The sequence below is a fragment of the Hydra vulgaris genome, chromosome 04 (genome assembly GCF_038396675.1).
Source record: "Hydra vulgaris chromosome 04, alternate assembly HydraT2T_AEP".
Taxonomy (NCBI): domain Eukaryota; kingdom Metazoa; phylum Cnidaria; class Hydrozoa; order Anthoathecata; family Hydridae; genus Hydra; species Hydra vulgaris.
The window spans coordinates 23537673-23556399 of NC_088923.1; the positions used below are offsets into that span (position 1 = coordinate 23537673).

Sequence of the window (18727 nt, forward strand, 5' to 3'; positions counted from 1 at the left end):
CTGATCCTAACTTCATCCATACATTGGGGGTGTTGTTTTAATGAGCTTTCTAAATAAAGTTTATTTATAGACTGATTTATAGGCTTTCCGAATAACAATTTTAACGTAATGCTGTATGTCTGAATGTATCGGCTTTTATATGAACTGTCATCTTCACTAACTTTTATAAATTTGCTAATGGCTTTCAAAAAGTCAAATACAACATGGTGTTTACTAGGTTTGAAGATACTATTATTGCATAAGTCTTTATTAGCTCTCACTATTGCATGCACTGTGTTTGTAAATCTATAACAGTATGTGTTACTGAAAGTCTATGCAACCCTGTTGTAGTGGGCAAACATTCGGATTCAAACCGCAAAGTCTTGGGTTCAATTCTCGCCTAGGCACAAAAATGCTTCCGCTGAGGTTAGAAACAGAGAACCAATTTATTAAATCCTATTCATTTGGCGGTGCTCTGTGATAAAACCATAAGGACTTCTTAGAGCACCATAATAATAACTAAAAAAAAATTTATTGTTACAATAATTTAATGGTTTCAAGTTAAAGATATGTTGATCCCCTATATAATATTTAACATACTTTAAAGATTTCTTTCATCAGTAGGGTAGTCGTGATACAACAGTAAATTTGGAATTGTTGTCTTAACAGCATTTTGGATAGAAGAGAATTAAAAACTGTCGTGTCTGTAACGGATAAATGGAGTCTTGTTCAACAACTTAGAAAAGTGCTTATGAATAGCCTTTGTTTCAACTCATGATACTAATTTTATTAAACTTATGTTTTATGAAGGCTGGAAACATAGCGGCGCGATAGGGATAGGGGTGTGCATCCCTCCCCATCAATGAACTGTAGTTCATCCAGTTGACAATTTTATACGTTTTTGTTCAGTCAATCAGCATATTTGGATCTATTAGTTTAACTCCACTTCCCAAACGATTAGATCAGTCTGCAAATTTGGACCGAAAACCAAAAACATTTTTTTAGTAGGTAAAAATACTCATGGCACTTTTTTCCTAATTTTTCCTACTCACTACTAATTTTTCCTACTCACCCTGGCCCTGGCTCGAAGCTGTTCAATTGGAGGAGTAACTTTATACAAACCTACGTTTTTATATTTGAAAAATCCTATTAATGAACCAAACTTTTTCTATAACTTTTATGGCAATATTGTTTTCAAGTTTCATCACCTTGTCATAAAAAATCATAATCAAAAAAACAATTTTTATAAATAATGTATCAACTTTGTCAATACATAATTATTGACTTGTCTATTACTTTTAGTAGGTTTCATAGTACAATAAACACTCAATAATTTGAACATCTAGACTAAAACTTATTTTGAGTTTTTGTTGGACCCTTATTTATTAATTATACTCTCGACAATTCAAACATTTGTCAACACGAACCTATCCCTTGGTCTCTTGGAGGTTCAAGTTGTCTGAAGTTTTTTCTTTTTACTGCTATTCATGGTATATTGTCAACATTGTTGTCAAATTTTATCTTTGTTCAATATCAATGACGTTTGAAGATCAAAATTTCTAATTTTCCTTTTCTTGCAAATCTTTGAATGAAAAATTGAGACAAAATCTTTTAGTAAAAAACTTTGAGACGAAAGTATGAATGAGTGAAAACTCGATCAGATTCTCGAAATATAAACCCAAGTATATTTTGGTATGTATGGTTTTTATATCATGTATACATAGTTATTAAATAACTTTTATAATTCACATCACTTATTTTTAAGCTTTTTTATCCGCTTAAATTGTAATTCAAATCCAAGTGACGCAGTTACAAACAATGTTGTTTATTATCTGCGACAACAATGTTGTTTATCATCTGCAACAACAATGTTGTTTATCATCAATAATGCGTTGTATCTTAGAAATATTAGTGACATCTTTTTAAAACTGCAAATAATATAAAAGATTGCCGTTGTTTAAATGCTTGACAACATTCAGCCTTAAGTGATTTTTTAACAAAATGATTTTTGGGCCATGGTGTGGAATATTAACTAAACATTTTATGTTAATAAAACATCAAATACCAAAAAGAACTACTAAAAACCAACTATGTAAAAAATAAAAAATCGTCCTTACTACAAATTCTGATGGAGGGGGAGGGGAGGGAAACGGCCTCCTTAACCCTCCCCCCCCCCATGACGTAGCCCATGTAAGTATACCTCCTTGCCGTAACCCATGTAAGTATACTTGTTAATATATTATTCGCAAAGGGCATTCAATTACTTTTGTAAGGCGTTTTAGGAAATTCGATTGTACTTTTTATAAAAAGTACAATCAATAACCTTTTATAAATATACAAGCCCGTATCGTAAAGATTTTTAAGTTAGGTTGGCTGTTTTAAAAAAAATTCCAGTCAAATATAGCAATCTTACTTGATTTTTATATCTGAATTTGCGTGAAACAAAGAGCATTTGGTCAAAAAAGGGAGGTCAATCACTCACGATTAACTTATCCCCCCTACCCCTTACCCTACCCACCACCACCATTAGTAGAAACTTGCTTTTAATAGAAAATTAATATCAATAGCAACTCTTTAAACAAAATGCATCTTTATTATAAAGCAAGTTTAGGATGAAAAAACCTTTTTTGTAGCTTTTTTTTTTACATATTTTTTGTTCCGCTTGACGAGCTCTTTCCAATTATGCAGTCACGAGCAGTGAATTAGCAGTGATTTTTTGTTATTCAGAACTTCAACATCTTCGTTTGGTGATTTTGGGTTTGAGGGCTCATTTAGCCTTCTTCTTTCCTGAAGACTTGGGATAATTTGAGGAAAACTAACAGATTCAGAAACAACTACAGGAAACTCACTCACAGTGTTTTGAAAAATTTAGCGCAAGTCTTCAGATGTTGCTTCTGCTTTTTTCTTCGTGGTACTTTTAGCAAGCAGCACTTAAAAGTCTGCTTCTCTTGAACTGCAACTGCGACCAGTTGTAACCTGAAGTTTATTTTCATGAATAAAAGCTCTGCCTTTGCAGTTCATTGTTGTAAAAAGCGACACTTAAGATGCAGTTTGTCTTTATAAAGTTTATCTTTAGTGTATCCAAAATCACCAGACCAAAAAACTTTTGAATTTTTCTTTCTCCTTCAGTTTCATTATAGTTTTTTGATAAGTTCTCAAACGACATTTTGAAATATTGTGTTTGTTAAAGTTTTTTTAATTTCAAGTTTTAATTTGAATGGAATTTCATTGCATGTGCAAATTAAACTGTTTATTGCGCGTACAAATTAAGATAGATAATGCTAACTTCATGTAGATAATGCTAACTTCATGTAAAGTTGATGTGATACTTAGGTGAAAAGTTAGGAAATATTCATAGAACTCTTAAATAAGTTTCTTATTGAAAAGTGACTTAGTCATAAAAGTTTCTTAAGATTTTCTTCTAGTACTAGTTTTTTATAAAAAAAAAAGAAAAAGTGTAATCAGAAAATCATATTATCAATGTCAATCATTAAAATGAGTTTTCGATCTTATTTTGTTTTTATTGTTTTCGATATTGTTCTACATTTGTAAATTTCGATATAAAAACTTTAAGATATTAACCTGAAAATCACATTTTCAATCTTAATCATTAAAATGAGTTTCAGTCAGTTATTTTTTGATACTAATCATTTTTTCGATCAGTTAATTTTCGATACTATTCCGCTTCTCTATATAAATACTGGTCTGTTATTTATAATTTAAAAAAACCTTCAAACTCTTGTTAAGTTTTTTTAAACTGAAAATAGTTATAAATAGCTAGTTTCTTTTAGTTATCTAATTAATTCAAAATATAAAATAATTGTTACAGCTTTTAATTAAACAAAACTAAATTAAATGTGTTCAGTTGTTCTTTTTTATTTTTGTCGTAACATAATAATTATGCATTATTTTAGTATTACTTCCTCCTCTTTGTAAACAAGAGCACACATGACTATATTAAATACATTTTTGCTTCTGGTTGTTTAATTCATTTAGTTAGTAATTTTAACTTTTGCTGTTGTGTTATAATTAATTTCTGAGGGAAGTAAACACAAGGCGTATTTATTATGACTAACAAATGTAAGTTTTAGTCATAATAAATAATTTTTGTGCTTATTGGGTGGTAGTTATGGACACTAATCTAAAAAAAAAAATGACATATAGTAACTATTTAGTTTGAAATATTACATTGACAAGGGAACAAAAAACAGCTTTAAAGCTTTATTTTTGCTTTCTATTGTTTGTTACACAAAAGGTTATGTAATTATAGCAAAGTTCGTCAAACTATGAAAAGTAAATTAACTATTTTTACATAAAATTAACGATAAAATAATGTATTATAACAACCTTTAAAGTGAATAAATTACTAACTGGTAATAAACCTATTGTCACAACGTTAAAATATTAAATCCTATATGTATAATATTAAATAAAATAATAAAAGCATAAAGTATAGAATATAAGTAATGGTTTAAAAAATATTGCTTATTTTGAATTACTTTTGATAAAAATTCAGTTTAAAAAGGAAACATAAAAATATACTTATAATAATGTATATTTTAATTTATTTATTGTAAACGGCAGCTTTTTGAAGTTCTTGTACTTTTTCGGGGAAAAAAAAATTATTAATATATATATATATATATATATATATATATATATATATATATATATATATATATATATATATATATATATATATATATATATATATATATATATATATATTAGGGTTAACCCTAGTATATATATATATATATATTAGGGTTAACCCTAATATATATATATATATATATATAATGGTTATTTATTACAAAATCAAATTCCTATTTACCCCAACCCATAAGTTTTTCAAAACAATAAAAAACAAAAAAATTTTTTAGGTAGCTCAACATTTCTCTGAACTTACATCAAAATAGTATCAGTAGTAAAAGTATTAGTAAAAGGTATTCAAATTTTTTTTTTTAAAGTTTTAGGAAAACGTGGTGCTTCATCTTGAGCTCCGTAAGTCTCCATTAAAATAATTGGTTTATGTTAAAACATCTTGGTTTTGAAGAGGTCTCTAACAAAAGCATTTTAAGTATTCTATGTATAGCTTTTCCCGCTTCTAATATAAAAGTGTCCCCACTGTAAGATACATTTCCAGTTTTGTTAACTTTGCATATGCCATACACCAATGGGATCAAATTGTGATGTGGGTCAAATACAAAGTTGTATTCCATGAGTTTGATCTTATAATTCTATATGCATCAGTAGCAGCGCTTAAAGACTTGCTACAGCAAGACCCAATGGCACCCTTGTTTTATCATCCTTGCATATGAAAAACACAGCTTTTGGTCCAAACAATTTGCAAACATCAAACATGTTAACAATCAATGATGTAGTAAATATTCTATTGTCATTTTTTTTTTGCTTTGAGTTTTCTGGACATCATATCTTCACTGGAACTGTGGCATAGTTTGGCATGTTTTTTTCCTTCAGCAGTGTTTCTGCATCGTGTTAAAAGATAAAGGTACCACTTCTACTCAAGGTAAAGCCTATCTTCATTATCTCTGTTTGAAGGTCAATTTGCAACTTACACATTCTATTCTTTGACGTTCATCAGCAGCTGAGAAATTTTGCACAATTTTTATAGTTATTGATAAAAGCGCTGGTTGATCAACTTCAAGACACGGTCCTCCAGGTTGGTTTTGAATAACTTGTTTTAAAACACTTAAGGATTGTTGAAACACACAGTTTCGATGCTCTTTTTAGGTTTTTGTCTGTTTTCTCTAACGAGCCAATTCACAAATCAACCTAAAAACATAATATCTGAAAATCTTTTTTTTCCATCATTAAAACATTTATACTTCAAACTTTGGCTATAATTGAAAAAGAAAAAGTACGCAAATCAGAAATTATTATTGACAATAAGATTATGAAAATTTCTGCTAGCAACGAATTTTAATGACCAAGTCGTTTTACTATACGCATAAAAAAGCTTCGTTTAACATATCTTTAGATATTTACTAGAAATCTGACAATCATATATAGTTAAGCTATTGTACCGGTCTAAGTTTGTTTTTTTCTTTCTTTTGTTTCCTTTCAAAGTGTCCATTCTTTTGTTACATTAGATAAACCAAAGTTGCGTATGATTATCAAGGATGAACATTATGATATAAGATCTCAGATTTTTTTTGGCTTCAAACTTGTGCCGGATTTTCTCTTTCCTACTTGTTGGATGTTAAATTTAAGTTATGAAATACCAACAAATGAACTATTGTAAATTCTTGACATTTGATACTGATAAATTTATTTTGGTTATAAAACAATAAGTCTAGTGGTTGATGAAAGTTTCTGTGAGTGCTCTATAGTCATATAATGTAATTTGATTCATAATTTGGTTGAACTCAATGCGTAGTAAATCACAAGAGAAAAAGTTTGAAATATTACAGAAATCAAGTTCAGTTCTTGCTGGCTCTATTGTAGTTGCATTTAAAAGACTTTGTGATTTTTTTGTTGAAGATGGTGCTAAATGGATATCTTTTTTCTTTTTGTTAGGTGTTGAAAAAGTATTTTGCCAGAAAGACATTATTGCTTCTTTCGACTTGGATGGTTTCACTTTTAACTCGCTTACTTTTTTTCATACAAAAATTAATCATTTTTTATTATATTCCACAACTCCAGTGCGTGATGATACTGATTTTGTTTTTTGTATTGACTTTGCTTTTTTATACAACTTTTTTATACAATTTTTGCAAGGTTTTAATAGGAATGATAAAAACCATGTTGCATAATTAAAAAAAAGGAATCAAGAAAAAATTTGCTTTTTTTAATGTCTTTTTGCTTAAAGTTTTGCTACCAAACAAAACATTGCATTGCAAAAAATAAAAAACATTATTTGGAGCAATTATCACTTGTTTTCTCTTTTTTTTCTTAATTATTTATAAGGAAATATAAAAAAACACTTGTCAGAAAAAATATATAATGATTTTTAAAACTCGTAAAATTAAATGCTTTTGTTTAAAAACACAAAGTTTTGAAATAGTCAAATTGCGTATAAACTCGCAACCTGTTACGCTCCCCTTCCCCTTGTACGCATTTGTACGTTTTTAGGTAATCCTTCTCGTCTATACTGCATACGTACTTTATGAAAGACCCCTTAACATGATTTTTGTCATATAAAATTTCTTTTTTGTACAAAATTAAATTGCATAAGATTTATTCTCAAACTAAATTTTTTCAAGTATTGAATGAGAGCATTGTTCTAATTTATCTGATAAAACGATTTCTGCTTTACCAGGAACTTGTTTAATAATTGTAAAAGTTTTCCCAATATATTTTGAATTGTACTAAAGTAAAAAAAAGTGATTATTTTTAAAATGCAGAAAATTGTAAAAGCAAAGAAATAGTTAACAATTTTTTTCAAAATAATGCGAATACTATCATAAATGGGAAAACTGCCATTAACAAAATGTCATTTTGCTTCCACTTTAATAATTTACTTTCTAGTTTATAATTTCAAAAATAAAATTTAGTTGAACTTTTTACATTAATCTTTTCTGAGTTTTTTAAAGTTTTCACTACTTTAACAGCTAAGTTTCAAAGGTTTTTTGTACCTTTTTGTAAAAACATTGATTTTTTTGTTCATTAATTAGTGTCATAATAATATTAATTTCACTGAAAATTCAGAAAACAAATAAAGTAAATAAATAACAAATAACTAATAAAATAAATAAATAATAAATAAGTAACAAACAAAGTTTGATTGGTTAAAAACGTATTTGGCTATTTACTTTTTAGAAGGCATAATACCCTAATTTTTTTTAGAACGCTGTTTTTTTTTTTATCTTTTTTATTTTTTTCATTTATAGAAAACTTTCCAAAGATAGAAAAAGATCCAGCAGTCACTGTTGGTGTAAAAAACAAAAGAATAAGGTTCATTTGCAAGTTTCATACTGTAAAAGAAAGTAATGCACGGTATGAAGTAACATGGTTCCAAGGGCCTGTAGAAACGCAAATAAAGGGTCCTGAAATTTTCACAAGTGATCAGAATGAAGCCTTTCTTCAAAATACTAATAAATATGGAGAAAATGGCACATTTTGTATGGGTTATAATGTAAGCTTTTTCTATTGTTCTATCGTATGGATTATAATGTAAGCTTTTTCTATGGTTAATTGCAAATGAATCTTAATTGAAATAAAGGTCAATTCCTGAATATTTTTTTTTGAAGAAACTCATGTTATAATTAGATGTTCTGTTGTTTTCATTTAATAAATTTTCACCTTAAAATATTTCTTAAATGACAAAATTTTTTACCTATATTACTTGTCACTGTTTAAAAGTCTTTGATATTATGTTATATGCTTTAAATGATCTAATATCTTATATATAAATAACCTAGTGTCTTTATAAATTCCATAATAGTCAATCTCTTAACTTGAAAAAGTTCACAAATATTTATTATCAATAAAATAAAAATATTTCCTTACTTTAGCTCAATTTAATATTTGAAATCAGGGATTCAGAGTCCCAAAAAAGATTCCAGATTTGAAAGTAACAAAAAAATTACTTCTTCCTAGTTTTTGGTATCCAGGAGCTTTAAAAGTATAAAAAATCATCTGGACTACTAATAGGAAAAAAAAAAAAGACTTAAAGTTTAGAGGAGCAGTCAAATTTAAAACCAGGAGTCCTTTGGTACAATGGCGGCAAGGACTTCCTGTTTGAAATATTTCAGTAAAAATTTTATAAGTATTTTTTTTTTAAATAAAAATTTACCTCCCTAAGGCTGAGAAGGCCACTACAGTTGAGGACACTACTATAACACACACATACATATACAAAATTATTTGTCTATATTTTCTTTTAAATTATTTTCCTTAGATTTATTGCAAAGTTCGATCATATTACATTGAAAATAAAGAAATAAAAAGTCGACATAGAAAAAGTAATGAATTCTTTGCAGGATTTCAGGTATTTTCTTGGAATAAAGTCTTTTGTGTTTGATTTTATTTTTTTGCTGTTTGTCTGATTTTGTTTTAATATGCTTCTTTTTTTTTAACTTGTTTTGAAAATTTTAATAAATAATTGATTTTGATTCATTAATTGTGTTTAATATTTAGTAATATTTGTGGTAATATTTAGTAGAAGTTTTACTAGCAAATGTAGTATTTTGTTGTAAATTCATTTAAGGTTTAAGATTTAAATGAGTGAATCGTTTAAATCTTAAATGGTTAATTTTTTAATAATATTTATATTCTTTTCACAGAGAATCTTTCTTAGGAATTGCATTAACATGTTTTTGTAAATTCTGAGTTTATTTATCTCCTTAATCTTTTTTTATATAACAAATTCTTGAACCAGTAGTTTCAAGTAGTTTTTTGACTTCTTGAAAAGTTCTTTTTATTACTGTTGTTGTTATTATGTATCTTAACATGTTTATCATTTATGTTTTTTTAATCTTTACTTATAATCTTTCTTTAATTAATAATTGTGGTTGAAACACTATAACAGTATGAAAGTTATTAACTAAAATAAGAATATATAAAAGAAGTAACTAATTATTTAGTATTAGTTACTATATTAGCCTTCTTTAGTTATGGAAACTAATGGATTTCAAGAGAAACGGACTGTTTTTCCTCAAATTTGATTATTTGAAATTGGAGACTGTAAATGAATGTGCTAAGCACTAACTTTAAGTGGTTATGGGCTAGTACATTAAACCCAGGCATTAATTAATTTTGCATTTTATTATTTTGGTAAAAGTATAATAATTATAAAAATGGGACAGGATGGAACAGACTTACCAAGACTTGTATTTAACGGGTCTGAACAAATAGTAAAAATTAATAACCAAAAGAAGAATATGTAAAAGAATTAATGAGTTATTTAGTATTAATTTGTATATTAGCCATCTTTAATTATTGAAACTAATCAATTTAAAGGAAAATAGGCTTTTACTTCAAATTGATTACACTGGTCAACAACAAAAAAGTTCTCTCAGAAACCAGGTACTGTTCTTTTCTACTTGTTCGATGCTGATTCCAAAAATAGCATCAGTTTCTTTTTGTCAGGTCAGGTTTTTCTGATATCCCTACCACTTTTTTTCACATTCAAAGGCATTTCCAAAAATATGAATTCTAAAAAATGACCCCTGGATCTTATAGATATATAGTAATTCTGTAATATAGTCATCCCCGTAGTTCTGATGAGTATTTTTATTACACAATTATCTTAATTCAAACTAAAACTAATAAAACAAACAGATTATATAATAATTTTACGGCATTTCAGTTGCACTCTCAGTACACTTAAAGGAATCCTACGAAAACATGGTTATACTACTTAATGCAATTAAGTATGATCAGCACAAATGGAAAATATGTGGCAATCTTAGTGTAATTGGTTTACTGTTAGGCATGCAAAATGGCTTCACAAAATGTGCTAAATATGTTTGTTGGACAGACAGACAACACATGAAAAATTAACTCCAGGATAGCACAGTGTTAAGTCTAGCCCGCTGGTTCATCAAGGAATCGTTCTCCTGCCACCACTTTATATAAAACTAGGACTCATAATAAATTTTGTAAGAGCCATGGATCCAGAGAGCAATGGGTTCAAATATCTGTTTCAAAGTTTTCCAGCTCTGAGTGACACCAAAGTAAAAGAGGGAATATTTATTGGCTGACTCAGGAGAACTCAAGTTTAATTTCTCCTGAATGTCACAGAGTTTCCTAATAAACCAAATGTTAAAGAACAAAGAGTATGGTATGCTTTTAAAGATATCTGGAAAAATTTTCTAGGATCACACAAAGCTCCCAACATTGAAGATAAAGTTGGAGAACTGCTGAGTGCACATCAAGATCTAGATGCTAGGATGTCTTTAAAAGTACATTTCTTGCATTGCCATCTGGATTATTCTTCAAGAGAATCTTGGTGTGGTCTCGGACAAGCATGGAGAATGTTTTCACCAAGACATTGTTACTATGGAGAAGCAGCACTAGCAGGGGCGATGGGACCCCGATATGATGGGCAACTACTGTTGGATGCTTAAGAGGGAATGTGAAACCCTGCACAGAAGAAAATTGAAGCAAACACAAAATATGAAGCAATCAAAGGACATCAAATGAACTACATTTATTTTCCAGAAAGGTTAGTGCACTATGTAGGCCTCATGGTAAACATAATTACAATAATAGGATTAGATGAACAGTTTTGTTATCTGAATTGGTCTATTCACTGTATTAAATTTATAAAATGGATATTCTGTTAAAATAAAAATATATAAAAACATAATTTGATTTTTGTTTCTATTACCATTACATATGGGGCATTCAGCCTTTAATGGTATATATATATATATATATATATATATATATATATATATATATATATATATATATATATATATATATATATATATATATATATATATATATATATATATATATATATATTTATATATATATATATATATTTATATATATATATATATTTATATATATATATATTTATATATATATATATTTATATATATATATATTTATATATATATATATATATATATATATATATATATATAATATATATATATATATATATATATATATATATATAGTATGGAAAAATAATAACTGTACACTCAAAAAAAAATCATAATTTTAAAGATTGCATCAAAAAAGTGAGTTTTCTGTTAAAATTTTAGTATTGTTTTAAGAATTTATTTGTGTATTGGTGAGTTAATTGCTTTTCATACCTATTGAATTTTACACAATTGATCTAATGATGCACAGAATTGACTGCAAAAAAAATAACTGTACAGTTCAAATTGATCAAACTTCATTGAAATTATTATTGACTGGGGCCTCCTTTGGCCTTGATGGTTTCAGCTAGACAATTTGCCATTGAGTTGACCAAATTTTGAGTCTCTTCTTTTGTTATACTATCCCAAGCACTCATTATAGCTTCTTTCAAGTCGTCTTTGGGTCTAAATGCTCGGTCACCAATTTTTCTGTCCAAAATATACCACAAGTTTTCTATAGAATTCAAGTCCGGACTTTGAGATGGCCATTCCAAAACATTGATGTTATTTGGGTCAAAGTATACCTTTGTTTTCTTAGCGGTATGTTTTGGATCGTTATCCTGCTGTAGTATAAAATTGGAAAGACAAATGTTGTTTTTTTGACTCCATTTTGCTGAAACAATATATTTTATTTCTTGACAAAAGTGTATTTAAAAATGTATTTACTATTTTCAATTTTACTAACTAGTTTGATTCTTCAATTCGCTCAATTTAAATTCGCTTAAATTAAATACGACCTATATTGTCAGCGTACATTTTTTTTTTTTTTGTTTGCAGTCAATTTTATGCATTATTAGATCAATTATGTAAAATTCAATAGGTATGAAAATCAATTAATTCACCAATACACAAATAAATTCTAAAAATAATACTTGATAAGTATTATTTTAAGGTTATCTAAAAAAAAATTTTAAATATTTTAACGGACAAGTTTAATTTTTTTCTGCAATTTCAAATTTTATTAGGGTTCTATATATAAATTTAGTAGCTTTAGTTGACTTTTATTTGTAAATGTTTTTATGTAACTTAAAGATTATGTAACATTAATACTATTTCTGTTCAATTTATTTAGTTTGTTAATAATGATATAAGATATTAGTATGAATTTGATTAAAACAAAAAAGTCAAATTATTTTATTTTTTTTTCAGATAAATCCAATGCTGTTGGTGCTTTCAGAGAAAGAAAGTCCAGTTAATATCACTGTTAGATCAACAGTTCCTATTGTATGTCAAGATGGAACTGAAAACTGTAGAGTTCTTATCGAGATGGGTCAAACAACTACTGACCACTTTGTAGATTACTGTACATTGCAATTTAAACCTGGTCCAGCTGGACAGACAAAAGAAGTTGAGGTGGTTGCTAAGCGAGACTTTGTGGATGATGGGAATCAGCGTATGTTTTTGAAAATGTTTATACCAGACCACATAGATCCCATGGACTGGAATTGTTATAAACAAATTTCTGATGTTGAGGTATTTTTTTTCTTCAATGAAAACAAAAAATGATTATTAGGGTTTATATATGCTATTTTTTACTATTTCCCCTTAAAAATATTTATCCTGATATGAGGAGGTATGGCTAAAAATATTTTTTTTAGTTAGAGATGGGTTATTTGAGTTTTCATTTTTATAAGAAGTTTTTAAAAAATCAAGCAAATAATTTTTTTTTTTTTAAATGTTCTTTCCTCACTTGATTTGATTAAGTTTAATGCCATGGTTCCACACATATGGTTTGGAAAGGTGTCATTTTTGAACCTAAAAAAATTTTTAATCTGAATTATAATTCAATTCGGCTAATTATTGTAAACAAAGTCCCTTTGCACAGGTTTTGTTAAAGGGTTGAAAGAGACCTTTTTAATTATGATTTCCTTATTATGTATAAACTGTATCATGGCTGAATCAACCAATGTGTCAAACACACTAAAATCATGTTTAATTCTGTTGTTATAGTAATTGAATAGCAGGAACAAATAAGGAACATTTTTTGACTGCTCCAGCTCACACTGCAAATAGCAAAACATTAGTTCAATTTAAAGAAGATCAATATGTTGCTTTGTTGTCCGAGATCAATATATATATCAACCTTGTTCAAAAGATTTGGACATGGTTGAAATTGGTAAACTATTCAACTAAACATTTAAAGCAACTTTGAAAAAGTCTTTATTTAAAGGTGCCATGTGAAATGTGCATGAAATTGATTGAATCAATGCACATATGTGTTGTTTTTGCTATTAAACATCGAAAAGACAATTTTAATACTAGATTTATAATTCTTTTTTTTACTATTTCTGTTCACTTAACTGAACTTAATTAAAATTTCTTAATTAACCTAATCAAAAAGTGGAACTGATTTTTTTATTACATTATCAGTTAATATTTTTTAATTTTTTTTTTAATTAATTTTTATTATTAGTATTAAATGTAAAGTTAATTTTTTTTTTAGCTTAAAAATAGTTCATTTAATTGTTTTTTTCTAGATTTTTTTAATTGATAAAAAACTTACAAAAAATATTAAAGTAGAAATAGTTTAGAAACAAATTAAAATCTTGATTAAACTTTTGTACAAAGTTGTATATATATATATATATATATATATATATATATATATATATATATATATATATATATATATATATATATATATATATATTATCCATCTTTAGGTGTTTTAGATTTTTAAAAAATTTGTGCATTTTAAGTTTTAAAATGACTTTAATTCGAAAAATGAGTTTAAAAAAAATTAAGAAAAAAAATGATATAAGAAACAATTTTTGCTATGTCTTTCAGATTGCACATACCCTCTGTTGATGTATATATTAAAAACCCCACATTTGGCTATTTCAGTTATAATGTCATAGGTGATGTTTTTTGCAGTACAAAGTGCTCAAGTTAACTTTTCAAATTTTCTAAAACATTGAGTTGTAATTAAAACCTATAACTTTGTAATTAAAACCTATTGCTTCTTTAGAGACATTAATTTTTTTTTTTTACTTAATTTTTTTTTTTTTTAATTTACGGTAAAAAAAATTAATGTAGATATAATTTACTGGTTTGCAAGACGCAATTACCAGAGTAAAAGTTAAAGACAATCGCATCAAAAATGTTTAGTTGTTACATCATTATTATTAAAGCTTACATAATAGTAAAAAAAAGGATTTTAATAATTAAAATCCTTTTTTTACATGTAATTTAAAGTAAATTAAAAGATAATAATAAAAGATTTTAATTTAAGAAAAAAAAAAATAATAATTGAAAGGCTCCCTGAAGCAGGAAAAAATCTAATATATAGAAATCAACTTTCCCAAAATACAAATAGTAACAGCTAATTTAAACAAATTTTTAAATTTAAAATATTGTAGTTAAAAGTTAAAGTTTTATATTTTCAGATAAAAACAATTGATGTTAAAACAGCACGATGCACATCTTCTGGTGATCCTCACTTTAGAACATTTGATCAGTTTTACTACAGTCATTATTATGTTGGAGATTATGTTTTAGTTCAAAGTACAGCACGAAATTTTAAGGTAACTTAATAATTATTATATATAAATATATACGATATATACATGTAGTAGTGGCTTTTCTAGGGTATTTCACATGGAACAGAGTCACTCAGCGTCACTCATCAACCTCTTAAAAATAGAAAAGAACAGTCATAACAGGAAAATTCGGGAAGCGTTGGAAAAACAACACAATGAAAGTACCTTGCACAAGTACCTGTCTCATTCTTTTACTGTGACTGTTCCTAAATGCTCTAAAACTTCTTTATTCTTAGTCTTTATTCGTCTAGTTTTTTTCCTTGAACATTAGTTCTTGGAATTTGCTTCTTTCATCTTGTTTTCCTGATTCATTTATTAGCAATATTTTAAGTTATCTGTCAATCGCTATCTTGCTCTATGAACTTCATTTTTTCTCTTCCAGTAACTATTATATTATATATTCCTCATTATCAAGTATATTAAAAACCATTATAAAAATAAAACTGCTATATTATAAAAAACCATTTAAATTTATGAAACAATATTCTTTGAAAGAGCTTTCTTTTATAAGAGAGGTTTTTGTGACATAAAATTTGAAACACGGGTTTTCAAAATGGTGTCTTTGCATAATCATCATCATCATCATCATCAGTTATGATCATTGTTGTGAGAGGTACTTTCATTGTGTTGTTTTTTCAACGCTTCCCGAATTTTCCTGTTATGACTGTTCTTTTCTATTTTTAAGAGGTTGATGAGTGACGCTGAGTGACTCTGTTCCATGCGAAGTACGCTAAAAGGGCCACTACTACTATTACTACTACTACTAAAACAATTAGGTTTGGCAATAGAGATTAATTAACAAGTACTTTAAGCTTATGTTGCAGTAATAAAATTTTAACAAAATCAGATTATCAGGTTCTTTAATATATATAAAAAACAGTCAAATGCCACTAACCTGAGGATTCTTTTACTTCAAATGATTAGAAGTTGTTCCCAACTAAAACACAGTATATGCCCTAGAATCCGGACAATTTTGGAATCAAATCCTGATTTTAAACAGTTTTTTTATATAGTTTTTTTGTATTATGTTTTTTCATATATTATACAGCTTATTTAGGTGGTTTATTTATTTAGCTTGTTTAGATAATTTTTTTACAAGTGTTGCTCCTGCAACAATACTTTTCCAAACAAAATAAGTAAAAAAAAAGGTATTAAAAAAGAAAAGAAAAGAGTTTTCAGCATTTGATCTTCTTTCACTTTACCATGTTTAGTGTTTCTCAAGTATATGCAAACAGTGCAGGGTTCGAGTTAATGCAAAAAAGTCTTGATGCGAAAAAAAAAATTTAATCACCCCCTTCCTCCTCATCCCTAGCGCCCCTCTGCAGTAAGGAAGAAGGTTGCGTTTGTATAAAATTTTATTTCTTTAACATTAGTTTGTAATTTTTTTTTTTTAAACATAATATCTCTTATATTGAAATATTACCTTATAATTTTCTTGTTTGGCAGAGTTTAAAATAGCATAGTTTACTTTTATAAATTACAGCTTAAATTATAGTTTCAAATTTAAGCTGCAGTTATAGTGAAATTATTAAGTTATGATGTATTGAGTAAGGTTTTTTAGTACTATACATTAATATATATTGATATATTTTATGACTTTTAGTTATTGTTTTTACTTAAGATGATCCTTAATAAAGTAAAAGTAAAAATGCAAGTATTACATATATTTAAACCACTTTAATTAGTTGTAGAGAACTACTTAGAACATTCATGCTGATGATAAAACATGCATTATTTTTAAGGAGTATTGAATTGTTATTGTAAAAAGCTATAAAACAACAATGAAACAAATGGCAAAGTTTTGACGAGTTGGTGTTAATATAAAACAACTTCGTGACTCTGTTCGTGTTGCCATTTTAGGTGAAGTTATTATAACATTAATAACATAAAATGCATTTAAAATAAAACGAATAAATAGAAATGTTTAACTATAAAAAAGGCTTAAGCATGCATATCGTAGACCAAACGAGTTAGGTCAAAACAAAAAAACACATTTTTTATAATTTATTGCTATTACTATTAAAAATCAAAGTTTAATAATCGTATTATAAAAAATTCAAGTATAAATAATTTTTTCATTCAAATGGTTTTTAAGTTAATGTTTTGTAATAAAAAGTGATAAAAAAAATTGGTTTAATAAATTGATTTATATTTCGTTTAGTGCTAAAATTGTTTTTTTGAAAAAAAATTTCCTTGAACAAAACTAAAATAAATAAGTTTATTAATTTAAATTTTTTATAATTTAATTTTTGGTTTAACATCTTGGTTTAGCAATAATCACTGCACAGTGGGCCAGAATTCACGTTTTCTAGACAAAATTCATAACTAATTTAATATTAGGGCTATATTCACTAAAATTAGCATAAGTACTAATATGATGTCTGCGCTGTTTATGAAAGTAATATTTTTTTATTTTGTTGATGTGGATACCTTTATTTTGCTTAGCAACAAAATATTTTTGGTATTTACAGATATCTTATGAGTGCTATATTCACTAAATTTGACATGAGATCACACTAATTATGAAAATAATAAATTTTTTTTATTTGGTTGCTATGGATACTTATATTGCTTAGTTATCAGATACTTTCCTTAGTTACAAAGGGGTATATTGATGTCTGAATAAATGTTATCGGATTTTCGACCCACCTATATTGAATAACAATTAAGTATTCAGGTAATAATGTTTTAGTAATAATAAAAACCAAAAATAGTGCAAGAAAACATTGTCAACTTTAAATTAAATCAAAAATTTGAAAAAATAATATCGTTTGAAGATTGTTTAAATAATTGTAAAACATCTGAAGGAAATGTTTAATGATTTGTTTGGTGTGATGTTGATTTACGCAGTGATGAAATAACAGGATCACTGGAAACTAGGAGTCTATTGATATGATCAGTAATTGTTGCTCTTCTGTCTTTCTTTGGCTGAAATTTTCCACGAAAAGATTTCAAGTCTTTATTTCTAACCTCTTGAGTTTCCTCTGACATTAGTCCGATGGGTAATGGAAGGCTTTTAATTATGTGATTTCCATGTATCAATGCTTTGTGAACCGATTGAGCCATGTATATTACCAAGTATAATATCATGGATAAAAGGACACATATAGTCTAACAGTGTCAAAACAATAATTTATTTCATATCCTAAAATTATTTAAAAATAATTTGTTTCATATCCTTTTTAGTTTTAGTATAACTATCATCAAATGTAACTGGTTTTCGACCAAGTCTACTTGCAGTTGGTTCATTGTCTTTTTCTGACTATTAAATATGCAAACCAGTTCACAAACTTCTTCTCAAAATTTTTGACAGTATAGTTTGCAGGTTTCCACTTTTTTTTTACAAGTAAACAAATCTTGAACAGCATGCCTAAAATCAATGTCTTCAAATTCAGCAGTTTTTAAATAATTTGTAAAGTATCTTGTTTGTAAATATTTTGTTTTGAAATACTAAGATTGTTCTTTCAGATAAAATTATGTCTAAGTTTAATAAAACCATATCTAAATAATTCTATAATAAATATTTTGAATATAAAAGTTTAATAATATAATATATATGCCACATGGACTACGAGTTCTTGTTAGTAATTAAGTTACTACAAGTGTTAGTAGTTAAAATTAAAAGTAATTAAGTTACTGTTAGTGCTA

The 18727-nt window shown here is 26.9% G+C and overlaps 1 protein-coding gene and 1 long non-coding RNA gene across 7 annotated transcripts in view; one reads left to right on the forward strand and one right to left on the reverse strand.

The window, feature by feature from the left end:
• LOC136079663 (von Willebrand factor D and EGF domain-containing protein-like) overlaps positions 1–18727 on the forward strand; it is a 174926-nt gene that overhangs the window by 129375 nt on the left and 26824 nt on the right. For all 3 annotated transcript variants that reach the window (XM_065795830.1, XM_065795831.1, XM_065795829.1), the window contains 4 exons: positions 7833–8077; positions 8843–8932; positions 12690–13013; positions 14927–15064. In XM_065795830.1, the coding sequence (XP_065651902.1) occupies positions 7833–8077; positions 8843–8932; positions 12690–13013; positions 14927–15064 (797 nt within the window). The remainder of the gene's footprint in view (positions 1–7832; positions 8078–8842; positions 8933–12689; positions 13014–14926; positions 15065–18727) is intronic.
• LOC136079664 (uncharacterized) overlaps positions 1–18727 on the reverse strand; it is a 54677-nt gene that overhangs the window by 14643 nt on the left and 21307 nt on the right. The gene's annotated exons all lie outside the window — the stretch shown is intronic.